This window comes from Erythrolamprus reginae, chromosome 2 (genome assembly GCF_031021105.1).
Source record: "Erythrolamprus reginae isolate rEryReg1 chromosome 2, rEryReg1.hap1, whole genome shotgun sequence".
Lineage (NCBI taxonomy): Eukaryota > Metazoa > Chordata > Lepidosauria > Squamata > Dipsadidae > Erythrolamprus > Erythrolamprus reginae.
Window position 1 is genome coordinate 174,296,080 of NC_091951.1, and position 23,891 is coordinate 174,319,970.

The following is a 23,891-nucleotide window of genomic DNA, read 5'->3' on the forward strand; positions in this document are numbered from 1 at the left end:
ATGATTATCTTAAATGTTGTTAGAATTAGTTTTTACTCCTTATGAAATATTTGAAAATATCTAGAGAAAGAAAAGTTGGGGCACTTGTTCAAAAAAAAAGTGTCATCAATTAACATCACAGCAAAGCAAAAACATTTTGGTCCTTCTGTTAGAACGACACACACACAAAAAGGAAAGGTTGCTACATGTACAAGAGCATTCTAGGCTTACCAGAATCACCCAACAGCAAATTGGTTGATAGAACCAATGGATAGAAAATATATATATAGAAAAGTTACAAAAATTCCTTTTGTTTAAGAAAAAAAACCTTTGGATCCAAGTCAACATTTATTTTAAGCACTATAATTTATTGTACTTCCTATATCATTTCCCAAATTGGTTCACCTTCAACAAAAAAAGTGAGACATGTTCATTCTGTTGAGAAGGTAGGTTGAAAAAATGAAATCATGATTATTTCAACTCACAAGGCCAGACCTCCTGCAAACAGGTATTGCAGGTTTTTAAATTTTATTTTCTAGCTGCTCTTAGATGCTTTTCCTACTTTTCTTTTTAAGAAGGCAATCTTTTAACTCTATGTTTGCAAAATTATGTTCAAAACTATTTTTAATTATATTCATATTTTCAATAGATGAGAAATATGTAGCTCAGGGTTGAATTGTAGAGTCCTTGATGCTGCGTAAGTTGGTTCTTTGCCTTCAGAAGTTTCATTACTAGATAACATCAGCAGCGCTAGTGAGTGTGGGGTTTGCTCCCTGTTTATATATAATAGTTGCTTGCCCTGCCAGCGCTGGTTGGGAGTGTGGTTTCCTCCTTGGTAGTTCCTTAGTAGATATTGTTTTCTGCGTGATTGTATCACTGGTCTACATCCTGCTTATATGGTTGTAGGCTGCTGGAGAGGATGTCTCTTTTGAATGGTGTGTAAATTTGATTCATTTCTCTGTCTCTATAGATGGCTGATTTGTCTAAATGCCCAAAATCCAGGAATACTCTAGGATTTTTTTGCATTTAGCTTGATCTAATATACTGTTTCTCAACTGAAACTATGATTGAGTCTGCCCACATGTTGTCAGAGTAAGATTTCATTGTGTCTTTGATTGCTATTGGGTGTTTATGGATGACTTTGCTAGTCTTCTGCTTATTTGTCCTACACAGTGGCTTTTACAGTCATCATACTTTATATTATAGATGACACCTTTTTTCTTCTTCTTGGGCTACAGCAGGGGTGTCAAACTCAAGCCCAATGGACCAGATTCGACCCACGAGATTGGGCCTACAGTTTTCCCCTAGAAATAGTAAAGGATTGGCCTGGGGTGCCTCTGCCAACAAAAATGGGGCAGAGGCCCTCTTTTTTTTTGCTGTTTTTGCTGGTGGAGGGCTGCAGGAGGCCATCCAGTCTGAAAATGGGATCCGGCGGGCATGTGCATCCTTCCTGAGCTCTGCTTTTTCTGGCAGAGGGCTAGCAAAACAAATTAAAAGCAAAACAAAAGTTTCCCTTTTTGCATGTGAGCCTCCAAGGTACAGGAAAGGAGAAAAGGAAAGGGGGGGGGAAAGAAGGAAAGATGGGAACAGCAAAGAAAGAAAAAGAAGGAAAGAGGGGAAGGAAGAACAATGAAGGAGAAAGAAAAAGGAGAGAGGGAGGGAAGGAGAGAGCAAAGTCCTGTCTTAACACATGGCCACCAGCAGACGGCAAGACTCCTTTGGAAGAAAAGGGTTGTGTGCTTTCCCTGGTCTTGCTTTCCTCTGTTGGGGACAATGGATCCCCCCAACACGAGTGATGTCAATCTGGCCACACACACCCCGTCACTCCTATCCCCTCCGAGTAGGGGGTCTGAGGTCAAACACAATCCTGATGTTGCCTTCAATGAAATCGAGTTTGACACCCCTGCGCTAGTCTTGTAGTTTACTTTAAAAGTTTTATAGGCTTTAGTTGGTTTTTGCACTGTAATGTGGAGTAAAATGTAATATAGTCTGTTGGTTATTTCTGAGATATTTTTGGTATATAGTACTGTTATCCTTTTCATAGCTTGTTTTGATATGTTATAGTAGATTCAGTGATCAGGTACTTTTTGATAAAGTTGAAAGGATATCATTGCATTGGAAGATGTTATATATTAGCATTCTGGTACGTAAAATGTTGGCAGTCTCTTTTTTCTGGTGTTCCTAGTTGCTGCACCATTGATATTCATCTGAATAATGTTGTTACATAGCTCCTCTGGTGAAAGGTGGAGTTGTTACTTTGATAATGGAGCACTCGGCTAATATGGATTTTCAACAGAATCGAGTTTCCAATGTGCCAAAATTTCCTGCTCAGACGAGGCTATGTAGGAAGAGTAGTATGTATGTTTTCTTCTTCCCTCATAAATTGTATTCATTCGAAGATATTGTTGATTATTTCATGTATCTTCTCGTTATTGCTTTTTTATTACAATGGTGTTGTCTACATAACAGATCCATATTTTTCTGTGTATGTGGAGAAGTGCCAGTTTCTAGATGCTGCATAGTCTCTGCAATGAGTCCCGAGAGTGCTGATCCCTTTGGGTGTTCCTGATTTGTTGGTATATTTGCCCCCTAAATTATGAGGCAGAATTTGATTCTAGGTATTTTGATAATAGTGCATTGGGCTAGGTCGGGCATGTTGTGAATATGGCTACCATTATTTTATTTTATTTTTGCTAGTTCTAGATCTATGGATGTAAAGAGTGCTGTGACATTGAATAATTTTGTTTACTTTTAGGTCTTTTCATTTTCTGGAGGCACTGTAGTGAGCGGTTGGTAGAATATTTGCTCCCTATTGTGAGATGTCCACACTTTTTTTCTTATTTTTTGTGGGCTCTCTGGCTATGTGGTATGTTGGGATTCCTGGTAACGAGTAGATGAAGAAATTGTCAGGTTTGTGTACTTTTGGCATTCATAAAAGCATGGGAGGATGGGTCTGCTGTTTTTCATCCACTGCTGTTCTTTTGTGATTTATATTTTAAAAGATTGTTATTCGTATTTTAAAACAAATAGATATGGTAAATAAAATTTACAACAAATTTCAGAAATTAGAGTACCACAGCATATTTCTGCAGCAACTAAAGCAGTAGCTGTTTCTTTTAATAGCAAGAAAGCAGATTCATACAAAATGGTCATATACAAGATGCCAGGAATCTAGGACAAAACCATTATGCCAACCTGCCTTCCATTGAGGATCTGTATACAAAAGAAGTCAAAAAGAGGGCCGTGAAAATATTTACTGACCCCTCACATTCTGGACATAAATTGTTTCAACTCCTACCCTCAAAACGACACTAGAGCCCTGCACACCAATACAACTAGACACAAGAACAGTTTTTCCCAAACACCATCACCCTGCTAAACAAAAAATTCCCTCACCACTGTCAAACTATTCACTAAGTCTGCACTACTATTACATGGTTTCTATCACCCATCTCCTCCCACTTATGCCTGTATGCCTGTAACTTGTTGCTTGTATCCTTATGATTTATATTGTTTCCGGATTATTTGTACTCTATGTTCTACCTCATGATTCTTGATAAACATTTTTTAAAAATGTACAGAGATCATATGCAAGACAATTTCATTGTGTGTCCAATCACACTTGGCCAATAAAAAATTCTATTCTATTCTATATGAGTGAATGATTCTTCTTGTCTCTGATTTGGTCAATTTCAAATAGAAACACTGAGCCAAACTCTTAAGACTCAAAAGTGTTACATTGAACTGGAACTGTGAAAATACTGATGCAGGGCTATCTACTGGGTGATGTAGCACTAGCCATGCCTCTCAGCCCAACTCACCTCACAGGGTTAAGAGTTGAATTTTGCAAGAGGGATTACTAAGCACAACCTTTGGAGGACAGGCAAGTCACCAATGAAAGAAAAAGCAAAATTTCCCTAACCAGATGAGACCAGAGCAACAGATGTGCAGAAGATGCAGCAGGCCATTTCCTTCACGGGTGACTCATTTAACTTTCAGAAAAAATATCCCTTCGTGGTTTTGGGGTTTGTTTGGAGTTTTTTTGGAGAGTGAATGAGAGTGAGTAAGTGAGCGAGTGAGAGAGGCAAGCAGCTTTCTCTCTGGGAATGACCAGCGGAGTGCCTGCACCGGCGAAGGGGACGGGGGATTTTGAAGCCCTAGCGTTCCCTACCCCTGCCTAGCTAGTAAATCGTTTTGCTATGAAAAGAAAGGAGGCCAACAGTAGACGCGCCTCGGGCGAGCACACTTTAAACCGCCCGCCTTTCTTTCGACGACCAGACGGATGGCCCGTTAGCCCCCTGCCTTAGGATTTTTGGACCCGAGCAACGCCACGCAGCCAAGCCCTCCGGCAAGCCATCCGCTAGGCCCACGGCGTCCTCCCCCGTATCTAGAAGCGACTCTTCCCTTTCTAAAGAGGTGGGCACGGAGGGACGGGAAAGATGAGTCGTTCCCGCCGCCCACGCATCGCCTCCCTCCACTCGACGCCGAGGGAAACGTGAGTCCCGCGCGCCATCCGCGGGTCTCCCTAGGCGGGGGGGGGGGGGGGGTCGGGGAGGCCGTGAGCGCGCTTTGCCTGACGGCTGCTTGCCTCTCGAGCCCCCTTCCCGCCCTGCCTCCCCTAGCGCGCTCCAGCCTATTGTTCCGCCGCGACCGCCGCCGTTGCCTCATTTCCACCCCCTTCGGAGGTGGGCGGGGTTTCCCCCGGCCTCCGACTGACACTTCGGGGGCGGGCTGGAGCCACTTGAAAACGGGGAGGCTGGAGCCGGCTGCCCGGTGGGACAGAATCATCGGCGGCAGCGTTGTCGCTGCTCTAGCTGCAGCTTTTGGGCCTGCTGTGCGGCGCTTCGGCTGCCTGGGCGCGGGCTGACAAGCCAATGAGGGCCCGGACTCCGGCCCTCGCTGCCTCAGGAGCTGCCGGGAGCCCCCCGTGCCGACCGCCGGCCCGAATAAGGGCGGGTCGACTGGCCCCCCCATGCGGCGGCTCCAGGAGAAGTTCAGGAGGTGAGGCGCGGGGGAGGCTTATGGAAGGGGGGGCGGGCATTATAAGGCGACGGTTCCCTTCTCTCTCCCGTAAGAGGAAAGCAGATTCACCCTCTTTAAATGGGCGTGTTCGCCCTTCGGATGCTTTTAAACCGGGGAGATTTTGCATCTTTCTCGTGGCCGGATCTTAATTTTTCTACCGTTTTTCCTCCTTGGGAAATGGAGACACCGTAAAATATAAAATAAAATAAAATCGGTCCTTTTTATATTTAAAACAAAAACTCACCACACGTGTCTTTCATCCTCTCTTCGTCAGTTGGCAGCATTCCGTGGAGTTTAAAGGACCGAAATGTGGGATTCGCTATCCCTTCTCTGCCCCCCCCTCCCCGTTTCGTGGCATGGCTTTGGGGGATTTTAATTTGCTATTTTGGGATTAGAAGTTGGTGGGCAGACTAGGATAGGAGAGACAGAGAAAAAAATATCTAGATAAGCTTAATTTGAGTTGGCACAATATAACCTGCTGCGGGGCAGTCGTGTCCAGGGGGTCAAGTGAAAATAAGAGAGTCATTAATCGAGATTAATTAAAGCAGAGCAGAAATGATGTTGATGAGATTCTGTGTGGTGCTATGTATCTCATCTGGGCATAGGTATCGACCCTTGCCTCTTTGTTTCTAAAGACTGGAAACCTATATAAAAAGGGCTGTGGTCTTGACTTGCTGCCAGGAGATCTTTTTTTAAATTATTATTATTTTACACACAAATGCTTATGGAGTTAATCTCCTGCACTCAATTTTGAATGCTACCAAGATTGTTTCTCTAAAAGAAGTTCAATACGCATATACTGTATGTATCAGTACAGGTGGAATTTTGGAGATACTGATGGATTTATAGCAGGAAGATGGGAAGATATATATATTAGATATATATATATATATGAAGATTATTTTTTGAGCAGTGCACACTCAAATAACACATCCTAGATATGAATGAATGAAATATTCTCATTGAATACTTTATTCTGTACAAAGTTGAATGTGCTGACAACAAAATGAAATTGATTGTCAATCAGTGTTGCTTCTGATTGTCAATCAGTGTTGCTTCCTAAGTGGACAGTTTGATTTCACAGAAATTTACTTGGAGTTATATTCTGTTTAAGTGTTCCCTTTATTTTTTTGAGCAGTATATACCGGTATATGTAGAAAAATGCATGCATGTAAAGCCACATTTGGGGATTGTGAACATTTTCAACTGGGGTTTGGGGTTTTTTTGGCTTACAAGCAAGGGTTTTTAATCAGTAAACTAATTTTTGCTTCTAATACTAGTCCTTTATTGTATTTCAGTGGGTGGGATACAAACTTTTTGCTTAGAGTTTACAAAAAGATGCATAATGACAATTTTGTGTATGAAAAAATAATTTTTTGTTTTTGAAGTTCATAAGGAAATTACTGCTGTCAAAAGCAAATGCATGAATGGGAATGGTTGCCTGTGTATCTGATTATGGAAGTGGTTTTGTGAAATACTGTACAGAGAAAAAATGAAAGTATATGCAAATTACTTTTGTTTACACCTATCAAAATTAATCCAAGATGATAGTTTATAGGCACATCTCCCACCACTTTTTTTCTACATCATATTTAATTTTACCTCATTTCTCTTCCCTGCACCATCTTGAATTGCCTATTTATATTCTCTGACCGTCTCCCTGTAAATACAGCTATTTATCTGAGGCGTGTAAACATTTCTGGCCTGAGTTTTCTCAATAGGGCATCTGAAATTCAAAGTCTTGGATTCCTTTCCCTTCCTTGTTCTTTTCTTCTAGTGCATCCATGCATTTTATGATTTCCTCTCTTCCACTTTCAATTGAAGTTACCATGGACAGACATATACATTTCTTTGGTAAATAAAAAAACCTGAATCTGTACATTTTTTGAAACTGACAATTGAGACAGCTGAAGTTATATAGTATATGTTATATTTATTAGATTTGTATTACAGGGAATGTGAGCATTTGGTATAGCATATACATGCTGTTGACAGTTTCTTAAATTTATGCATATATAAAAAAGTGGCTATGATCTCTACTGCTTGAGAAAAATTGGATAGGCATCTACTTATGGATGAAAATACAATAGACATGATTACAGTACTTTTCTTTCAGAAAGGAAGTAGATCATAGTGAGATGAATTTTTTCATCTTCTAGTAGTAGGTGAAAGTTCATATATCCGGTGTTTGTCTTGTTCATCTTACTTGAACTACATAATGTATCTTTCATGTGTAACATATTAGAAAGCTTTTCCATTTCTCCCTTTTTTATTTTTCAGAGGCATCCATGTAGTTGTGGGATAGATTCAACAGTTTGAGGAGCAAAGGAAGGATTAAAATCAGTTTGGGAATAATATACTAAAGCAGGGGTGTCAAACTGGTGGCCCACAGGCCAGATGCGTCACTCGTATCTCACCCCAGCTCCGTGAAAAAAAAACATGTCACATATGGCAACGTGATGTCAATGTGATGCCATGAATTTGAATTTAATGCAAATTTGTGCACTAAAATAATATGGGAAATATTGTGTGTTAATAGAATCTGCCAAAATGAGTCAAGTATGTGTTAGGTCAGAAACAATAGCACTATTTATTATTTATTTATTTGTTTGTTTGTTTATTTATTTATTTATTTATTTATTTATTTATTTATTTATTTATTAGATTTGTATGCCGCCCCTCTCCGTAGACTCGGGGCAGCTAACAACAATAATAAAACAACGTATAATTAATCTAATACAGTATTTAAAATATTTAAAATAGCTAAAAACCCTTATTAAAAGCCAAACATACACACAAACATACCATGCATAAATTGTATAGGCCTGGGGGGAAAAGAATATCTCAATTCCCCCATGCGTGATGACAGAGGTGGGTTTTAAGGAGCTTACGAAAGGCAAGGAGGGTGGGGGCAATTCTGATCTCTGGGGGGAGCTGGTTCCAGAGGGTCAGGGCCGCCAAAGAGAAGGCTCTTTCCCTGGGTCCCGCCAGATGACATTGTTTAGTCGACGGGACCCAGAGAAGGCCAACTCTTTGGGACCTAACTGGTCGCTGGGATTCCTGCGGCAGAAGGCAGTCCCGGAGATATTCTGGTCCAATGCCATGAAGGGCTTTATAGGTCATAACCAACACTTTCAATTGTGACCGGAAACTGATGGGCAACCAATGCAGACTGTGGAGGGTTGGTGTAACATGGGCATACTTAGGGAAGCCCATGATTGCTCTCGCAGCTGCATTCTGCACGATCTGAAGTTTCCGAACACTTTTCAAAGGTAGCCCCATGTAGAGAGCGTTACAGTAGTCGAGCCTCGAGGTGATGAGTGCATGAGTGACTGTGAGCACTAAAATAATAATGTAAATGTTTGGTCCCCTTTTAAACAATATGTGACACAGGGCTCAAAAGTGACATCTGTTGTATTCTTTGCTACAGTTATTATCTTAATGTTTGGAAAATATATCAGATTTCCTTTTTAAAATTCTAAAGGTTAATTGGAGCATTATGTGAGAGACAAAAATGGTTTAATTTGAAACTTGACTAGACCTGCCTTTACATATGGTCCAACTCCACATGGCAACATGCACCTTTAATATTTACATTGCTGAATAATATTGCTTGGGAGCAAGTTTTTACACAAAAATAGGCAGCTAAAGAAGACAGATAATGAGAGTAGAACCGTTGTAAATTTTGGATCCTTTAATGAAGGAAACTCCTTAGGTCAAAGTATAATAGGTAGCAGTACTTGCCAACCTTGGCTCATCTAGAAAGCTAAGGAGATATAATCTAGTTTAGTATTTGGATGAGACCATCTGGGATTTGCAGAAGTGAGTGGTAAATGGGTGGGGGAATCTGCCCAAAAAGCAGTGACAGATTTTGTATTACAGTATTGCCAAGAAAACAAAATAGGAGCATTATGAAATCTGTAAGAGTCAGTCTTGAAGAAGATTTTACCTTTAGCTTTCTTACATCAAAATGATCAAAACATTTCCAGGTAATTCAATTTCATATTTTCAAACCAAAGTCAAAACATTGGAACAATGTTTTTAATTGTGGTATGACGTTTCACCAACCCTATAATTTTGTACGCACCAACCGTGATTGTAACCACTGATTTTTTAAAAAATCTTACTTCATTTTGAAAATAAGTATGAACAAGCCTGATTACCAAAATCCCTTTTTTAGAGATCTGGCTTGATTATCAAAGAGCAATTACCAGTTTTCCAGTCCCTATCTTTTACCACTGAAGAGACTTGCAGCTCAGTTAATTGTCTGGATTGTTTCATACCAGCAAGACAGTGAGGTGAATTATAACTTGTGTTGCAAAAAACTGGTATCTTAATTATCTCAAGGTGTGCATTTGTTTGTGCCTTTGAATCAAACTTGACTCTTGGGGGCCACATTAAAAGCTGTGGGCTAAAAGCCAGCAAGCCTCTACTATTGATTTAGGCACAGAAACCGGCTGAATGACTTCAGCAGTGACCAGTCACTGTAACTCATCTCTAGGAAGAAGACATTGGCAAACCACTTCCAACATTGTTGCCAAGAAAATTGTGTGGATTGTCTCTCAAATTACCAATAAATATTAAGAAAAACAAGACTAGAATACGATGTACATTATTTTTATTCCTCTCAAATTTATCCTTTAAAATCTAGGCAGCATTGATCTGCATATCTATCAGTTTAAGATTCATTTGAATCATTTTTTAAAAAAATCTCATTTCTGATAACATAATTCAATACTGTAGAATGAGTTTTTAATCATTTTAAATAATCATACACAAATTTGGTCCAATTGGGCATCTTTAGCACAACATTGAAGTGCCAGTAAATGCCTTGTTTAAGCTTTCAAAATGTATTAATTAAAATGCAGAAATTTAATAAATTGAAGATAACCACACACTAATAAGATTGACTTTTAGACATAGCATAAGGATAACTTTTTTAAAAAAAAATATTAAATCCACTTTTAGTTCTCCTTCTCTCCCTCCCTTTCTCCTTTCCCCCAACCCCCCCCCCTTAATAATATTTGGGGGAATGCAATTGCTCACAAGTGTAATTGATGCAAAACAATCTTAGATTAACAAGAGGAAAACCAATAAGCTAATTTTGAGGAATAAAAGTGCACTATGGCTACTGATAGCTATGGATCAAGCAGCCTATATTAAAAATATTGTTTCAATCTAATTTTATATAAGATTGTCCTTTACAGCTATTTTATAATAAGTGGTTACTACCATGTTTCCTGAGAATAAGAGCAGATCTTTAATTTTTGCTCCAAAAGAGACATGAGGCTTATTTTCCAGTTAAGTCTTATTTTGGAGAAATTATGATATAAATAACCAAGAGTTACTTGCAAGCAAATACATGAGGTTTCCATGCTTGTAGTTTCATGCATGTAAATTAATGAGGAGAAGTGATGGAACACTTGGTTTCTCTTCTGTAGTAACTCAGCATAGCTAAACTTTTGTGGCTTATTTTTAACTATTCAAGTATGAATACTTAAACATAGTACTCATGTCTTGAATTTCAAGTATTTAAGACATGCTTTGATGAGACAGGAAACGGGTGGGGGGGGGAGTGAATACCTTATCTCAAATAGGAAAAAAATCCACATTCCAATTATACCTGTAAGCTGCCAGCTTGTCACCTGCAAGGATTTCTGTTTTTAAACAACATGAATGTTGTTTAATACTGTAAATTACTGTTTAATACTGTAATTACTGTAATGCAAATTATGCCCTTCAGTTTTCTTGACAATGTTTTTAGAAGTCTTTGCCATTGTCTTCTGCCTAGGGCTGTGAAAAAATAATGGACTCAAGGCTGTTTAGATGGTTTTATGCCCCATTTCTAACCTTATGCTTTAACTACTACTTGAAATCGCTGGGTGTTGTCTTGGCATTTGTCAGGAGCCAAAAGTCTGAAAGTACCTCATTTCAAAAAGAAAAAGAAAGACAAGCTAGAAATTTTCTGCCTTCAGCAACTAGAAGCAGCTCATGAGAGACAACAAGTTTCAATACAATATTTGGAAAACTATATTAATATCTGTTTATTTGAATTCTTGAAATACAAAAAATGAACAGGATCACTATATTACTAAACTTTAAAAGTAATTTGGAAAAGTACAATAAAATGGTTGCATTCTTGATATTCAACCTATTAGAAATATTAGCAATTTGAATTTAAAATTATTTCGTGATTTTACATAAAATTAATAGAGAGATATATTCCCTTACAAGGAATTTTTAATTGCAAGAATACAAGGAAATAATAGTTGCGCTTGTATTGTCTGTATAATGAAGCTGAATCTTACCTCAGGGCATCCTACAGTATACTATATTGATCCAATACAGCTATTTAATAATATATAACACTTAGAGCTATGATGGCACATGGAAGTGGCACGCAGAGCCATCTCTCCGGGCACAAGAGCTGTCATCCATTGCTCTTCTGGGTTCCGGCGCACTAGCCAGTTGGTCTTCATGCGCACGGAGCACCAGAAACTGAAAAAGCAGCTGCCTGATGCGCATGCATGTGCTAGGAAGATGATCTTCCCGTTTCTGGCACACACATGTATGCTGACCACCTAGCCTTCCATTTTTTGATGCACATATGATGTGCAAAGACCAGCTGGCCGGTACACATGTGCGTGCCAGAAATCAGAAGATAATCTTCCCAGTGCACTCATGCACATCAGGAGGTCCTCTTTCGGTTTCTGATGCTTCTGAGTGCATGAAGATGAGCTGGTTGGTGCGCCGGAACCCGGAAGAGCAACAGGTCACAGCTCCCGTGCCCAGAGAGATGGCTCTGTGTACCAGAATCTGGAAGAGTAAGGGAAGCAGAGCTGCCAGCCAGAACATGCGGGTTGGGGCTTTCCTCGCTCCTTGATTGAGCTGGCTTCTTGCATGGCTCCAGCCAACGGCACCAAGACACATCTGCAGTCTGGAGCACCTGGCCAGTTCAAGCGCACAGGGCAGTGTTTGCTGATTGGGCTAGGGCGGTGGCAGTTCTTACATTGCCGCTTCCTGCCAGGATGCTAGAACAGCCAGGAGGAGGAGCTGCCATCAGTGAGGTAAACTGCCCCAGGAGGACCAGAGGAGAGTGCAGCATAGAGATACAACTGAGGGGGTAAAAGGCATGCTGGGCTATCCGGGAAGTGGGAAGGTGCCACCAAGGGATAAAGGGGGGCTGCACCAAGAAATAAGGGGGGCTGGGGAGGGCGCTTCATCCCGGTTGGATTTGGGCCAAAGCTCTTCTGCCTCCTGGCCCCCCAAGCATAGCCCCAAGACCGCCTCTGACCTCCAAGGCTGGGAAGGGGCTCTGGCTTTCTATCAGAGGGTGATGGCATTTCCCTTTCTCTGCAAAGGTTGTAAATGTGAGAAATGGCTGTAAAGACACTTTTTCATTTCCATTATAATTATGAAGAGTTGCTGTCTGAGGTAGTTGCTAAATGATGATTACTTATATTTTTGCCTTTTTGGACAAAAAATAAAACCATTTTATGGGAAAGGTCATCAAGTGAAGAAAAAGCTTTAGCGATATAATAGATGCTGAGTCCTAATAGAGCATGATTTACCACATCAAGCTGGTTATTCTTTTTTTTAGAAAACAGCATAAAGATATCTTATGGAGGAGATTCACAACAGAAAATAGCAATAAAACACCTGGTTTAAGAAAGCTTACATAGCTTAGTGCTGAAATGTATTGCTAAAAAATCTTGGGATAATTATAAAATCACTGGAGTGTGTATAGGAATCTATACAGCCAAAATTTCTATTGGCCCGCTCTGGGTGAACGTTTTTCCTAAGAGTGCTAAATCCCTCCACACAACAGTGCCCAAGATTTATTTACGTACCTCCTTCTGACTTTACTCTGGGAAAGTGCCAAGGAAGAAGAGCAGCATAGTAGTTGTGCACTATTGCTTCAATGTGGCATGCTTCAGGCGCCTTCTGGTAGTAGTATATTCTACCTCACTTCAGCCCTTCTAAAGGAAAGGGAAGATATGCTGAATATACACTCGGAGAATATTCCAAAGAGACACTTAGAAGTCCCAAGCAGATTTACTCCAGCCACCACACACATACACACACACACACATTCCCCATTCTGGTTTCTTCACAGTTTTCTGGGTCATATAAATATTGGACAAATGTTAATCTTTCTCCCAGTTTTTCATTGGGAATGTATGCCTTGCATATTGTGTACAATTGCTGATATTTTCCACATTCATCACTCTGTGAACTTCAGATGTTGGTTACTAATTTGTTATATTTTTAGAAGTCTCCGAAGAGGGGCGGCATACAAATCTAATAAATTAAATTAAATATTTGCTTACTGAAATTACTTTATTTGAAGTTATGATTAGTAAACAAAGCCCTAAGCCTTTCTCCCCATTTGAAACTTGTAGATTGACTGATATAGAGTGAATTATAAACAGGGCTAGCATCTTTTTTACAGTGGAGGAAAGGAGGAGGAGATGCTTATTACGGATTACAGTATTATGCTCTGCAGGAATGATAAGTCTTTCAAAATAATATGTAAGGCATTTTAAAAGATACATAGGAAACAAAGAACTAGGAATCATTAGCCTTTGATTCTCTGCTTTTATCTAATAAGAAGCCATCTTTGGAATTTAATGTATTTTCTACGTGCAGAAGAAGTTCATTCATGCAAGGAACAGTGAATTCCAGCCTGTTATATATCAAAGCTGTAAGCTGTGCAAAGTGAATATGAAAATTGCAAATTGAGATCAAGAATCCACATGTATAAAGAAAATTAATGATATAAAACAGAACAGAAACTATTCAGCAAAGCTAAATCTTGCACTTATTTTTAAAAGCTTAGCATGCAGGAACAATAAGTTGTGTATGCTCTTAAATGGCTTTATCCAATCAATGTAATAGATTTGTGTGAACACCATTTCTGCCATTTATCTATATATTCCTCATTGTTCTTAACCTTTCTTATGATTCATCCACGCGTCTTCCGGACTGCAAAATGAATGTCCCAGTAGAATAACTGATTTTTGTGTGTGCCATGTTCTCCTGATGCTGAGCCCACAGTGAGACACCTTAAATTCATTTTTAGCTGCTTCATTTTAAAACAGTATTTCCCCTCTTCTTCCAGCACAATTTTTGCCATGGTTACAATGTCATTAGCAATGTGGTTGCTGGTACAGGCATGGCTGGGATGTATTTAACTCTAGTTCACCATTTGAGATTAGTGTGGCATAGTGCCTCCCTTCTTGTTGCTGCCTGGAGGAACTAGGTAACTGGGGAGAGATAGGCAGGATGGCACCGTAGCATCCCTGTGGTCGGTCAAGGGACCAGGGAAATGCTGCAGTGGCTGTAACTTCGGGTCCACCATACCATCAAATAGTTGCTAAGCAACCAGTCATTAAGAGACCTGTACTATGGCAGTCTGTACTGTAGATTGACAATTGGTGCAGAAGATTTTTGGCCACCAAACTTCTATGATGGCTTAAAGTGACAGTATTCTAAGGCTGCTGTGTTTGTTATGCGAAGATTGCCTAAGAATGTAGAATTTGTGTGGACAAGTATAATGAAATACAGTGTTACCTCGTCTTACAAACCCCTCGTCATATAAACTTTTCGAGATACAAACCTGGGGTTTAAGATTTTTTTTGCCTCTTTTTCCAAACTATTTTCACCTTACAAACCCAAGCCGCCGCCACTGGGATGCCCCACCTCCGAACTTCTGTTGCCAGCGAAGTGCCCGTTTTTGCGCTGCTGGGATTCCCCTGAGGCTCCCCTCCATGGGAAACACCACCTCCGGACTTTCCATAGTTTTGCGATGCTGCAGGGGAATCCCAGCAGCGCAAAAACGGGCGCTTCGCTGGCAAGTCTGGAGGTGGGGTTTCCCAGCGAGGGGAGCCTCAGCAAAATCACAGCATCACAAAAAGACGGAAGTCTGGAGGTGGGGTTTCAAGGACTTCTGTGTTTTTGTGATGCTGCAATTTCACTGAGGCTCCCCTTGCTGGAAACCCCACCTCCGGACTTCCGTTGCCAGCGAAGCACCCGTTTTTGCGCTGCTAGGATTCCCCTGCTGGGATTCTCCTGCAACATCACAAAAACACGGAAGTCCAGAGGTGGGGTTTCCCATGGAAGGGAGCCTCAGGGGAACCCGAGCAACGCAAAAATAGGCTCTTCGGCTGGCAAAAGGGGTGAGTTTTGGGCTTGCACGCATTAATTGCTTTTCCATTGATTCCTATGGGAAACATTGTTTCATCTTACACTGTATAGGACTAATTAAACAGGCATGATGGTTACATAAATATATTAGAAATAAACTTATACAGTTGATGTTAAAACTTATAGACTCCTGCGGATGCCGCAAAGTCCCTGTGGGGAACAGGGTCTTCAGAGGGACTTAGGGCAACCCAGACGTATGGGGTCACTCACGAAACCGAATCCTAGAAAGAAAACCTGGACACATTTCTCTCCGGGTGAAATGACACAGTATAGAGCTGTGCATGCCCTTTTATTGGGGGAATATGCAAATTGGGTAAGGTTATACGTATATGTCAAGTGGTATACAAACATCCAATAACATGACTCTAAGATATGACACAACTTCCGAGCCTTTCCTATCTACATATGGCACATAACTAGCTTCTACTGAAGAAATGTCTCTTATGGCCAATTTCCTGGGACCTTTGTTATGAATATGGTTATCTTCCAGTTTACCACAAAGCAAGGTCTTTTATTGCTGTTTTCGTCCGGTGTGCCCCAGGAAATGTAAACATGCATCCTTTTATCACAGTTCTCATCCTGCTGGCACATTCTTGTTATTCGAGGAGAGCTGCCTTGAACTGCTTTATGGCCAGTCACTTCCAAGCAGATTTCACCAGAAATGCAGACTCACTTTGTGACCTATGTGCAATCCTGTTCCTGGCTAATGGAACAAAAGTGTAAGACAGTTATGTTAGAATTCCAGATGTTGAATCCTATCCTAACATGATATGGCAGCCACAGACTCCTGTTAAAATGACAGGTTTTTGAGATTAAAAAAAACCAGACCAAGATAAAATCATAATTTTTTTCCACTTTTAATGTAACTTATAAGGTGTACAATTTAATTAAAAAATAAAATGAAATGTTTTGAGAGAAAAGTAACAATAAAACATACAATAATGTACAATAGTGTGGTTGCATAAATGTGTACATTCCTTTACAAGTAGGGATTTAATATAATTCTGAACAAAGCCGCATCCGTACTTAGAAGGGGATGGGCACATTTATGCAACCACATTACAGTGGTCCCTCGATTTTCGCGGGTTCAAACTTCGCGAAACGGCTATACCACGGTTTCTCAAAAATATTAATTAATAAATACTTTGCTGTTTTCCCCCCTATACCATGGTTTTTCCCACCCGGTGACGTCATACGTCATCGCCAAACTTTTGTCCGCCTTTAATAAATATATTTTTTAATAAACTTTAATAAATAAACATGGTGAGTAATAACCTAAATGATTGCTAAGGGAATGGGAAATTGCAGTTTAGGGGTTTAAAGTGTTACGGGAAGGCTTGTGATACTGTTCATAGCCAGAAATAGTGTATTTACTTCCGCATCTCTACTTCGCGGAAATTCGACTTTCGCGGGCGGTCTCGGAACGCATCCCCCGCGAAAATCGAGGGAACACTGTATTATACATTTTATTATTACTTTCCTCTCATCCTACCCCTTGCTCACCATATCTACCTCTCTCAATTACGAATGTAATATTCCAGCTCTCAAATATCCTAGAGATCTCCTCCTCCACATCTACAGCCCTCCTCCTTCCCGGCAGGTCGGACTCCCCACTCACCCCAAGTGGAGGATTATATCTGGGTCCCCATCTGCTTCTGTTTACACACTCAGCAGAGGGGGCTCCATTCTTTGCCTCCGGCTCACTCATTACCCCAAAACTCACTCACTCCCAATCCCTCCTGACACTCTTTCCACACACACATATACAAACAAACCCCTCCCCCAAGGTAGAACCAATCTGTTAATTAAAACAAGATGATAAAGCAGGATAATTAAGACAAGATGATAAAATTTGTGTTATAACTGCAACCCGAGGTGGCACAGTGAGCAGAGTGCAGTACTGCAGGCCACTAAAGCAGACAGCTAGATCTGCAGGTCAGTGTTTCAAATCTCATCACTGGCTCAAGATTGACTCAGCCTTCCATCCTTCCAAGGTGGGTAAAATGAGGACATGGATTGTGGGGGCAATATACTGGCTCTGTTAAAAAGTGCTATTGCTAACATGTTGTAAACCGCCCTCAGTCTAAGGAGAAGGGCAGCATTAAAAAAAATCAAATTAAAAAAAAGCCCTAGGTGGTTTGAGAGGGTAGTCTATAGGGCAGTGAATTATCAGAAAGAAAATGCCACCCAGATATGGACTATTGTTAGGACCCATAATTGTGTACTTTCCAACAGGGCCTGCAGAATACTGAACGAGCTTCCTCCAATGGAGGGAGAACAAGCAGGCTCAGGTGGGGGAAACAAATAGACTTCACAAAAGGCAAACAGTTATTTTTGTTTCTTCTTCGTTAATTTTTCCACAAGCCTCCTTATGAGTTTCCTGGAGTCTGCCAAAATCCCCTAGGCTACTCCAAAGTTACTCACAAAGGGGTGGGGTGTGTCCCAGAGCTGCTGCCAATAACGCAGGGGCCAAAGCTTCTCCGCTCACCCGTTGCTCCCCACTGGCTCCCGGCTTGTGAGGAAGCCAGGTTTAGGTAGTGTCAGTGGAGAGTTTCCTCCCAGTTTTAAAAACCAGTTATAAATCCAAGTTCTTGTGACTCCAGTGTTGTCTTTCCAGCAAGAGAGAGGAGAGGGCTCTTTCTTTCCAGCTTGTAAAAAAGCCAAGATATGATTATGTAATCATATCTTGATAATAATCATATCTTGATTATCTCAACAGATTCATGAATCATCCAGCTCCAGCAAACAGTCGTTATAAACCTACTTGCTATGAACATGCTGCTAACTGTTACACTCATGCGGTAAGTAGATTTCCTGGAAGTCAGTTCTTATGATAGTCAAAATAATTCTGTTTACTGTCTGCTGTATGTATTAGTGCATAATCCCAGCCATGGATTAAGTAGAGCCTCAAATTTTTAACCAAGATATAATGAAAAACGCACCATTTGCAGGTAAGCGAATTGTGAAAATCAATACATCAAAATATTTTGAGTGCCAGCTTGTCCATGGGTGGCAACAGTAGTGGATTCCTACTGGAACGGTAAAGGACGCCGCACCAATAGCAAAAGTTGAGCTGCAGGCATACCTTCAGTGTCTTGCCTGCGCATCCATGTGTCCCAGCATGTTTTTGCTTCTGCGCATCCGCAGGAAGCAAAATCTTGTGAGGGGACACAAGTGTGAGAGATATTTTGGCAATTTTTTGCTTCTGCGTATGCACCGAAGCAAAAAAATTGCCAAAATCTCTCATGCGCACGCATCCCCTCACAAGATTTTGCCCATGGAGACTCATGGAGCTCAAGAGAGGCTCTTTTCGCCTTGCTTCATTGGGACTGCCACCTCTTGCCACCTCTCGCTGTTCCTCCCCCCCCCCCTCTGTTCGCCTCAGCTTCATCCGCCCGCCGCTTTTTTTTAAAAAAAAAAAGGCTTAATGTTTTGGATTTTCCTAATGGGCTTGCACGCATTATTCACTTTTACATTGATTCCTATGGGAAACATTGTTTCATCTTACGAACTTTTCTTCTTACGAACCTCGTCACAGAACGAATTAAGTTTGTAAGACGAGGTACCACTGTACTCATAGATAAGCCTATCCATGGATAAACTGAACCCAATTGTGGGGATTTATTTTGGCATTTTTGGCACCTAAATTCTTGGCTTATGTGCGAGTGTATACAACACATTAGATTTGATAGTACATAGTTCGTTAGATCAGGGAACCTTTAATTTGTTATGCATTGCTTTAAATCATTTTTCTTGTACAGTACAGGCCCCTTGTGTTACTTTGGTTCGTGTACAGTTTTGGCAATTTATGCTAAATGTGAGGATTCAACCCAAACCTTGTAGACTATTTTCCATTGTTTTCCTTTCATGGGACATGATATTCATTAAATATAATTATTAAATATAGTAAACTGTTTCAGTATTATAACAGAGTTTGAGTCCCTCACCCTTTTCTCCCTAAATTATCATGACAGTAAACTGAAATACTAAGATTTTGAGGAACTTAACTGGAAATAATATTTTCCTCCCTTCCTCTTTCCCTTTAGCAAAATGTGTCACAATTATTAAAAAACTGATCAACAAGTAGCCTGCCTCTTATTTGGTCTGTGTCAGCTAAATCATTCTTATTTCTATATATCTTCCTCTTATTTCAAGTTTTCCTTTTATATTAGGTTGATCAGCAGTCTATATCGATTATAACAAGTGCATTTTCAGCAGGCTTGAATATGAAAATATTTTAGACATCTTACTTTATATTGTAAAAGTAATGAAGTAGTTACAACACATAAACATGTTAACGCAAAATTAACCCTGTGTTTTTGTGCAAAGGCTCATAAGCTTGTCTCACAACTAATTCTAAGCCTAAACTATGGATGCTGGTTTGTACTAAACCAGCATCCAACAATTTTAAAGACAGTAATCATGATAATCTCTGTATCTAAAGTATACACATTAGATATTTTCTAAGTATTTGGGGGTGGGGGGTGGGGGTTCGGCTTACTGCCACAGTGAATTTAATTTCAGCTTATTTTGATCTCAAAATCAATGTTGCCTGATAGTTGGGTGCTGCTTTATGTCTTGACATGTCATATGTGTTTGTGACACAGCAATTCTGTACCAGCAATTGCTATTCAAGATAATTGAGAGACCTTGAGTTTAAATGCACAAGGAAATTAGAAGCATTGTTTGTTCCTCCTTTCCAGGATAAAAATGGAAATTAAGAATACATTTATTTGTTATATACTAGGATAATTTAATTTTGTTTTTAAACCTCACTTATTTTCACTTCATTTGAATCAAAGGGCAGAGGGGGAAAAGTGCCATCAGGGGTTTGACAGTTCTCTGAGATAAAATCTCTTGTGTGCCCTGGAAACTAAGATTTCAGACCATTCAATATTTTAAGTAGGGGTGTTTTTGTTCATGAGCCAAATGCCTTATTGAAATATTTGCACAGTAATGTGCAGGGCAAATTTATAAGTGGCATAAAATTCAGAGGAAGGACAGCAAATAATGCATTGCTATTGTTTTGTTTTGTGGCCTAGTTTCTTATTTTCCCAGCCATTATTGGTAGTGCTCTCCTTCATCGACTCTCTGAGGATCAGTGGGAAAAGATAACAGCATGGATATATGGAGTTGGTCTGTGTGCACTTTTCATCGTTTCAACAGTGTTTCATATCATTTCTTGGAAGAAGAGTCATCTAAGGTAGAGATTTCTGGTACTTTCTTATGACGCACTCTGATCTTTTTAAAAGAGTGCTTTTTAAGTAAGTCTTTTATGTTGTTACGTTTCAGTGCAAAATAGATTTGTTACAACAGTCCTTCTTGGCACAATTTATCCTTTGTAATTTTTAATATCCCCTGTTATCTAGACCACAAAATATCCTGAAAATTTAAGTTACCGGGAGCAAATGTTGACTTTCTTAGCACTGATCATAGAACTTAGTGCCACTCTGCAAGGAATGTATACTCTTTAAAATATCCACTTACTACATTTCTGCAATTAAATAACCCAGAGACATTTTTAGTTGGTCCCTCGAAACTCATTAGGAAACGTGGAACTTCAAGATGAAGAAACTAACTTAGGCAACTTCTCTAGAATTATGGTCTCTTGCAACAGTTGCTTATGTAAGAAAACCATATCTTACCCTCAACATTTGTTCTTCTAAGTTTTGGAAGAAAACTTACTCAAGAATCCTATACAAGTCATTTTCCTGTCTTTTTATTGAATGTTTACTGGTTTCTAAAATACTAAAGCGTTATCCTATTTTTATCTACCTCTAGCTTTTTCTACAGAATAGTTCTAGGATTTATTGATTTGGATACATACATGGTATGATCACACTTACAAAAAACAACCCAGAAAAATCTAAAGGCATCTCAAAGCATAAACATGCCAGCATAATATAATTAGGGGAATAAAATAACAAATCATCAGCCTGGTCAAAAAACTCTTTTTGATTAATTTATTTTTGAAGCATCTAAACATTCAGAATAGAATACTTTATTGGCCAAGTGTGATTAGACACACTAGGAATTTGTCCCTGGTGCAGAAGCTCTCAGTGTACATGCGAAGTAACAAAGTAATAATAATCATAATAATGACACCAATAAGAGAGTAGTAGAGTAGATGAGAAAGGTAATACTACAGCCATAACACATGAGTAAATATACTTAGATATAAAAAAGTATTGTGAGAATTAGGTATTTAGTGATGGCACGAGGGGAAAAACTGTCTCTATTTAGTTGTTTTTGCATACAGTGTCCTGTAAGTGGTGTCCCAATGGGAGGAGTTGAAACAGATTATATCCAGGATTTGAGAGATCTGCAGTTATTTTGTTCAGCCCTCCTTCTGATCCATGCAATATGTACAGGTTCTCTAAAGACTGGTTGCAATTGTTATTTCTGCAGGTCTAACTATCATTAAAGTCTGTACTTGCCCTGTTTGGTTGCTGACTTAATAATTCCCCTGGGGCAGTCTGAACTTTCTGAGGAAGAACATTCTGTGTTGTGACTTTATAATAATGGTTCTAATGTTAGGTGTCCATTTCAAATTTAAGGTTACATTTTTAAAAATGCTTTCATGACCACACATCTATTTTTAATTAATTAATCCTCTGGTGTGTACCTGCAATAGAATGATGGGAATGTCATGGAACAAATAAAATGTGAATTTTTAGCCTAAAATATTCTACAATGAGAATTAGCTGCATGGTCATCCCTCAACTGCTGGAAAGCGTTGATGTGCAACGGAAGCTTCCCAAATGGGATATTACACACTCTCTCCAACAGCCTCCTCATCAGCAGGTCAGCAAGCTGTCAGGAAGCCTAGAGAAAATATAAATGGTTTCCTGGTGCCAAACATTCCTGAAAGGTCGCAATGAAGAGAGAGGAAGCCTTGTTGCTTCCTTCCAGCAATTTTAGTAAGTGGGGTGGGAGAGGGGAAGAAAAACTCCTTAAATTAAAGGCATTTTTGCTGCCACTATAAGCCAATTTGCAAGTGACTGAAGATTTCATTACACACAGGAACAATTTTGGCACTTAGTTTTAATTTTCAGACAAGTATGATGAATGAAGTCTTTTAATAGAATCCATTTGAACAAAGTTAATACATGAGCATATGCTGCAGTGATATATATGGTCTGGTCTGCCCCAAGTATATATATGAAAAACACAAAGCATGTTTCCTTCTCCAGGTACCAAATTCCTAGCGTATATTGCAGGAAAATAATTCAGGAATTATTTTCTTCAGAATTTAAGCAACAAAATGACGTGGTACTTTCTGTTGTATAATATTTTTGCTAAAATGTTTATTTAAAAACAAACCAAACAAAAAAAAGTTTTATAGGATAGTTGAATAAAATATTTGAACTGAAGACTAATATTGCTCAATTTTACATTTCAAAAATGCAACTTTGGAAGAAAGGGAAGAAAATCACATTTTGATAGTGGTTGTTTGATGTAGATGCTTCGCTGGATGGGTTTGTTTTTTTTCCTTCCCCTGAGATACTGGAGAAAACAAGTACCGTATATACTCGAGTATAAGCCGACCCGAGTATAAGCCGAGGCACCATTTTTTGGCACAAAAACTGGGAAAACTTATTGACCCGAGTATAAGCCGAGGTTAGAAAATGTAGTGGCTACTGGTAACTTATAAAAATGGAAACCAATAAAATTACATTACTTGAGACATCAGTAGATTAAATGTTTTACAATATTTATTTTAAAGAGGGTAAACAATATTTATTTCAAAGTGGGTAAATAAAAGCAATCTGATATTTACAATAAATTAAATAAAATTAAATAAATTAAAAAGTAAAAAAAGTAGTTCAATCAGCAACCAAGCTAAAACCTATGAGTCAAAATCCCTCAAAACAGGATTCTTCCTCCTCATCTGTTTCTCCAAATAGAGCTTCAGCATTAGCTGCTGTGAGATTATCAGCATAGATATTATCATCATCGCTGAGTTCACAGTCATCACCATCACTGCCATCATTCTCAAACAAAGCACTGTTCAAGCTACCAATCCCACACCAACTTTAGTAAAATAGAATGCATTTTGCAGGCAAAATTATCAATAAACCTAAAACAAATTCACAAAAACGGGAGGGGGGAGGCACATTTATGTGCAAAATAAACCAATAAGGATTAATTTTTTCAGTTCAATTTTCATTCCATTGTGCGCAGAAATGTTCAAACTTGTTTCCAGGTGAAAAGAACGTTCAAAAAGACCAAAATGATCAATTTGCAGTCCGGGTCAAATAGACCCGGGAACATAAGATTAGGGAGTTTTTTCGAAAAGAACAGCAGGGTTAAAAGGGGGGTTACATAACTCCATCAAAGTGGTATCAGACACAAATCATGCCTTAGTTGTCCCTACCAGTTTGATCGTGCGATCTCTGCCCTTTTTTGCTCACTTGCAAAGAATGGACGTGTTGCCTCTAGCTCCTGCAGGCACTCACGGGGAAACCAAAGCAGCACCGTTGAGAGGTTAAAACACACATGCCTGTTGCCAACGCTTCTCTCCCTCTCCCCCTCCCTAAAGTTCCTCAGGAAAAGACATTTTAGACTACGGTACCCTTCTCCTCATTGGCCGCTTTCCTCCCATCACGTGCATCTACCATAAGTCCATACTCCCCCCTGGGTCTCATTCTCTTTCAGAGGCAATGGGCACCAATACCTTTGCA

The 23,891-nt window shown here is 39.6% G+C and overlaps 1 protein-coding gene across 3 annotated transcripts in view; it reads left to right on the top strand.

Annotated features, from left to right (window-relative positions):
• The first annotated feature begins 4,180 nt into the window (after positions 1 to 4,180).
• Positions 4,181 to 23,891, top strand: part of MMD (monocyte to macrophage differentiation associated) — a 31,007-nt gene continuing 11,296 nt past the window's right edge. Inside the window, exons 1-3 of one of the 3 annotated variants that reach the window (XM_070740478.1) lie at positions 4,181 to 4,474; positions 17,927 to 18,008; positions 20,250 to 20,410. In XM_070740478.1, the coding sequence (XP_070596579.1) occupies positions 4,419 to 4,474; positions 17,927 to 18,008; positions 20,250 to 20,410 (299 nt within the window). In that variant the 5' untranslated portion in view covers positions 4,181 to 4,418. Of the gene's footprint in view, positions 4,475 to 4,703; positions 4,981 to 17,926; positions 18,009 to 20,249; positions 20,411 to 23,891 lie in introns of those variants that run through there. The other 2 variants (XM_070740480.1, XM_070740479.1) reach the window with 2 other exon arrangements.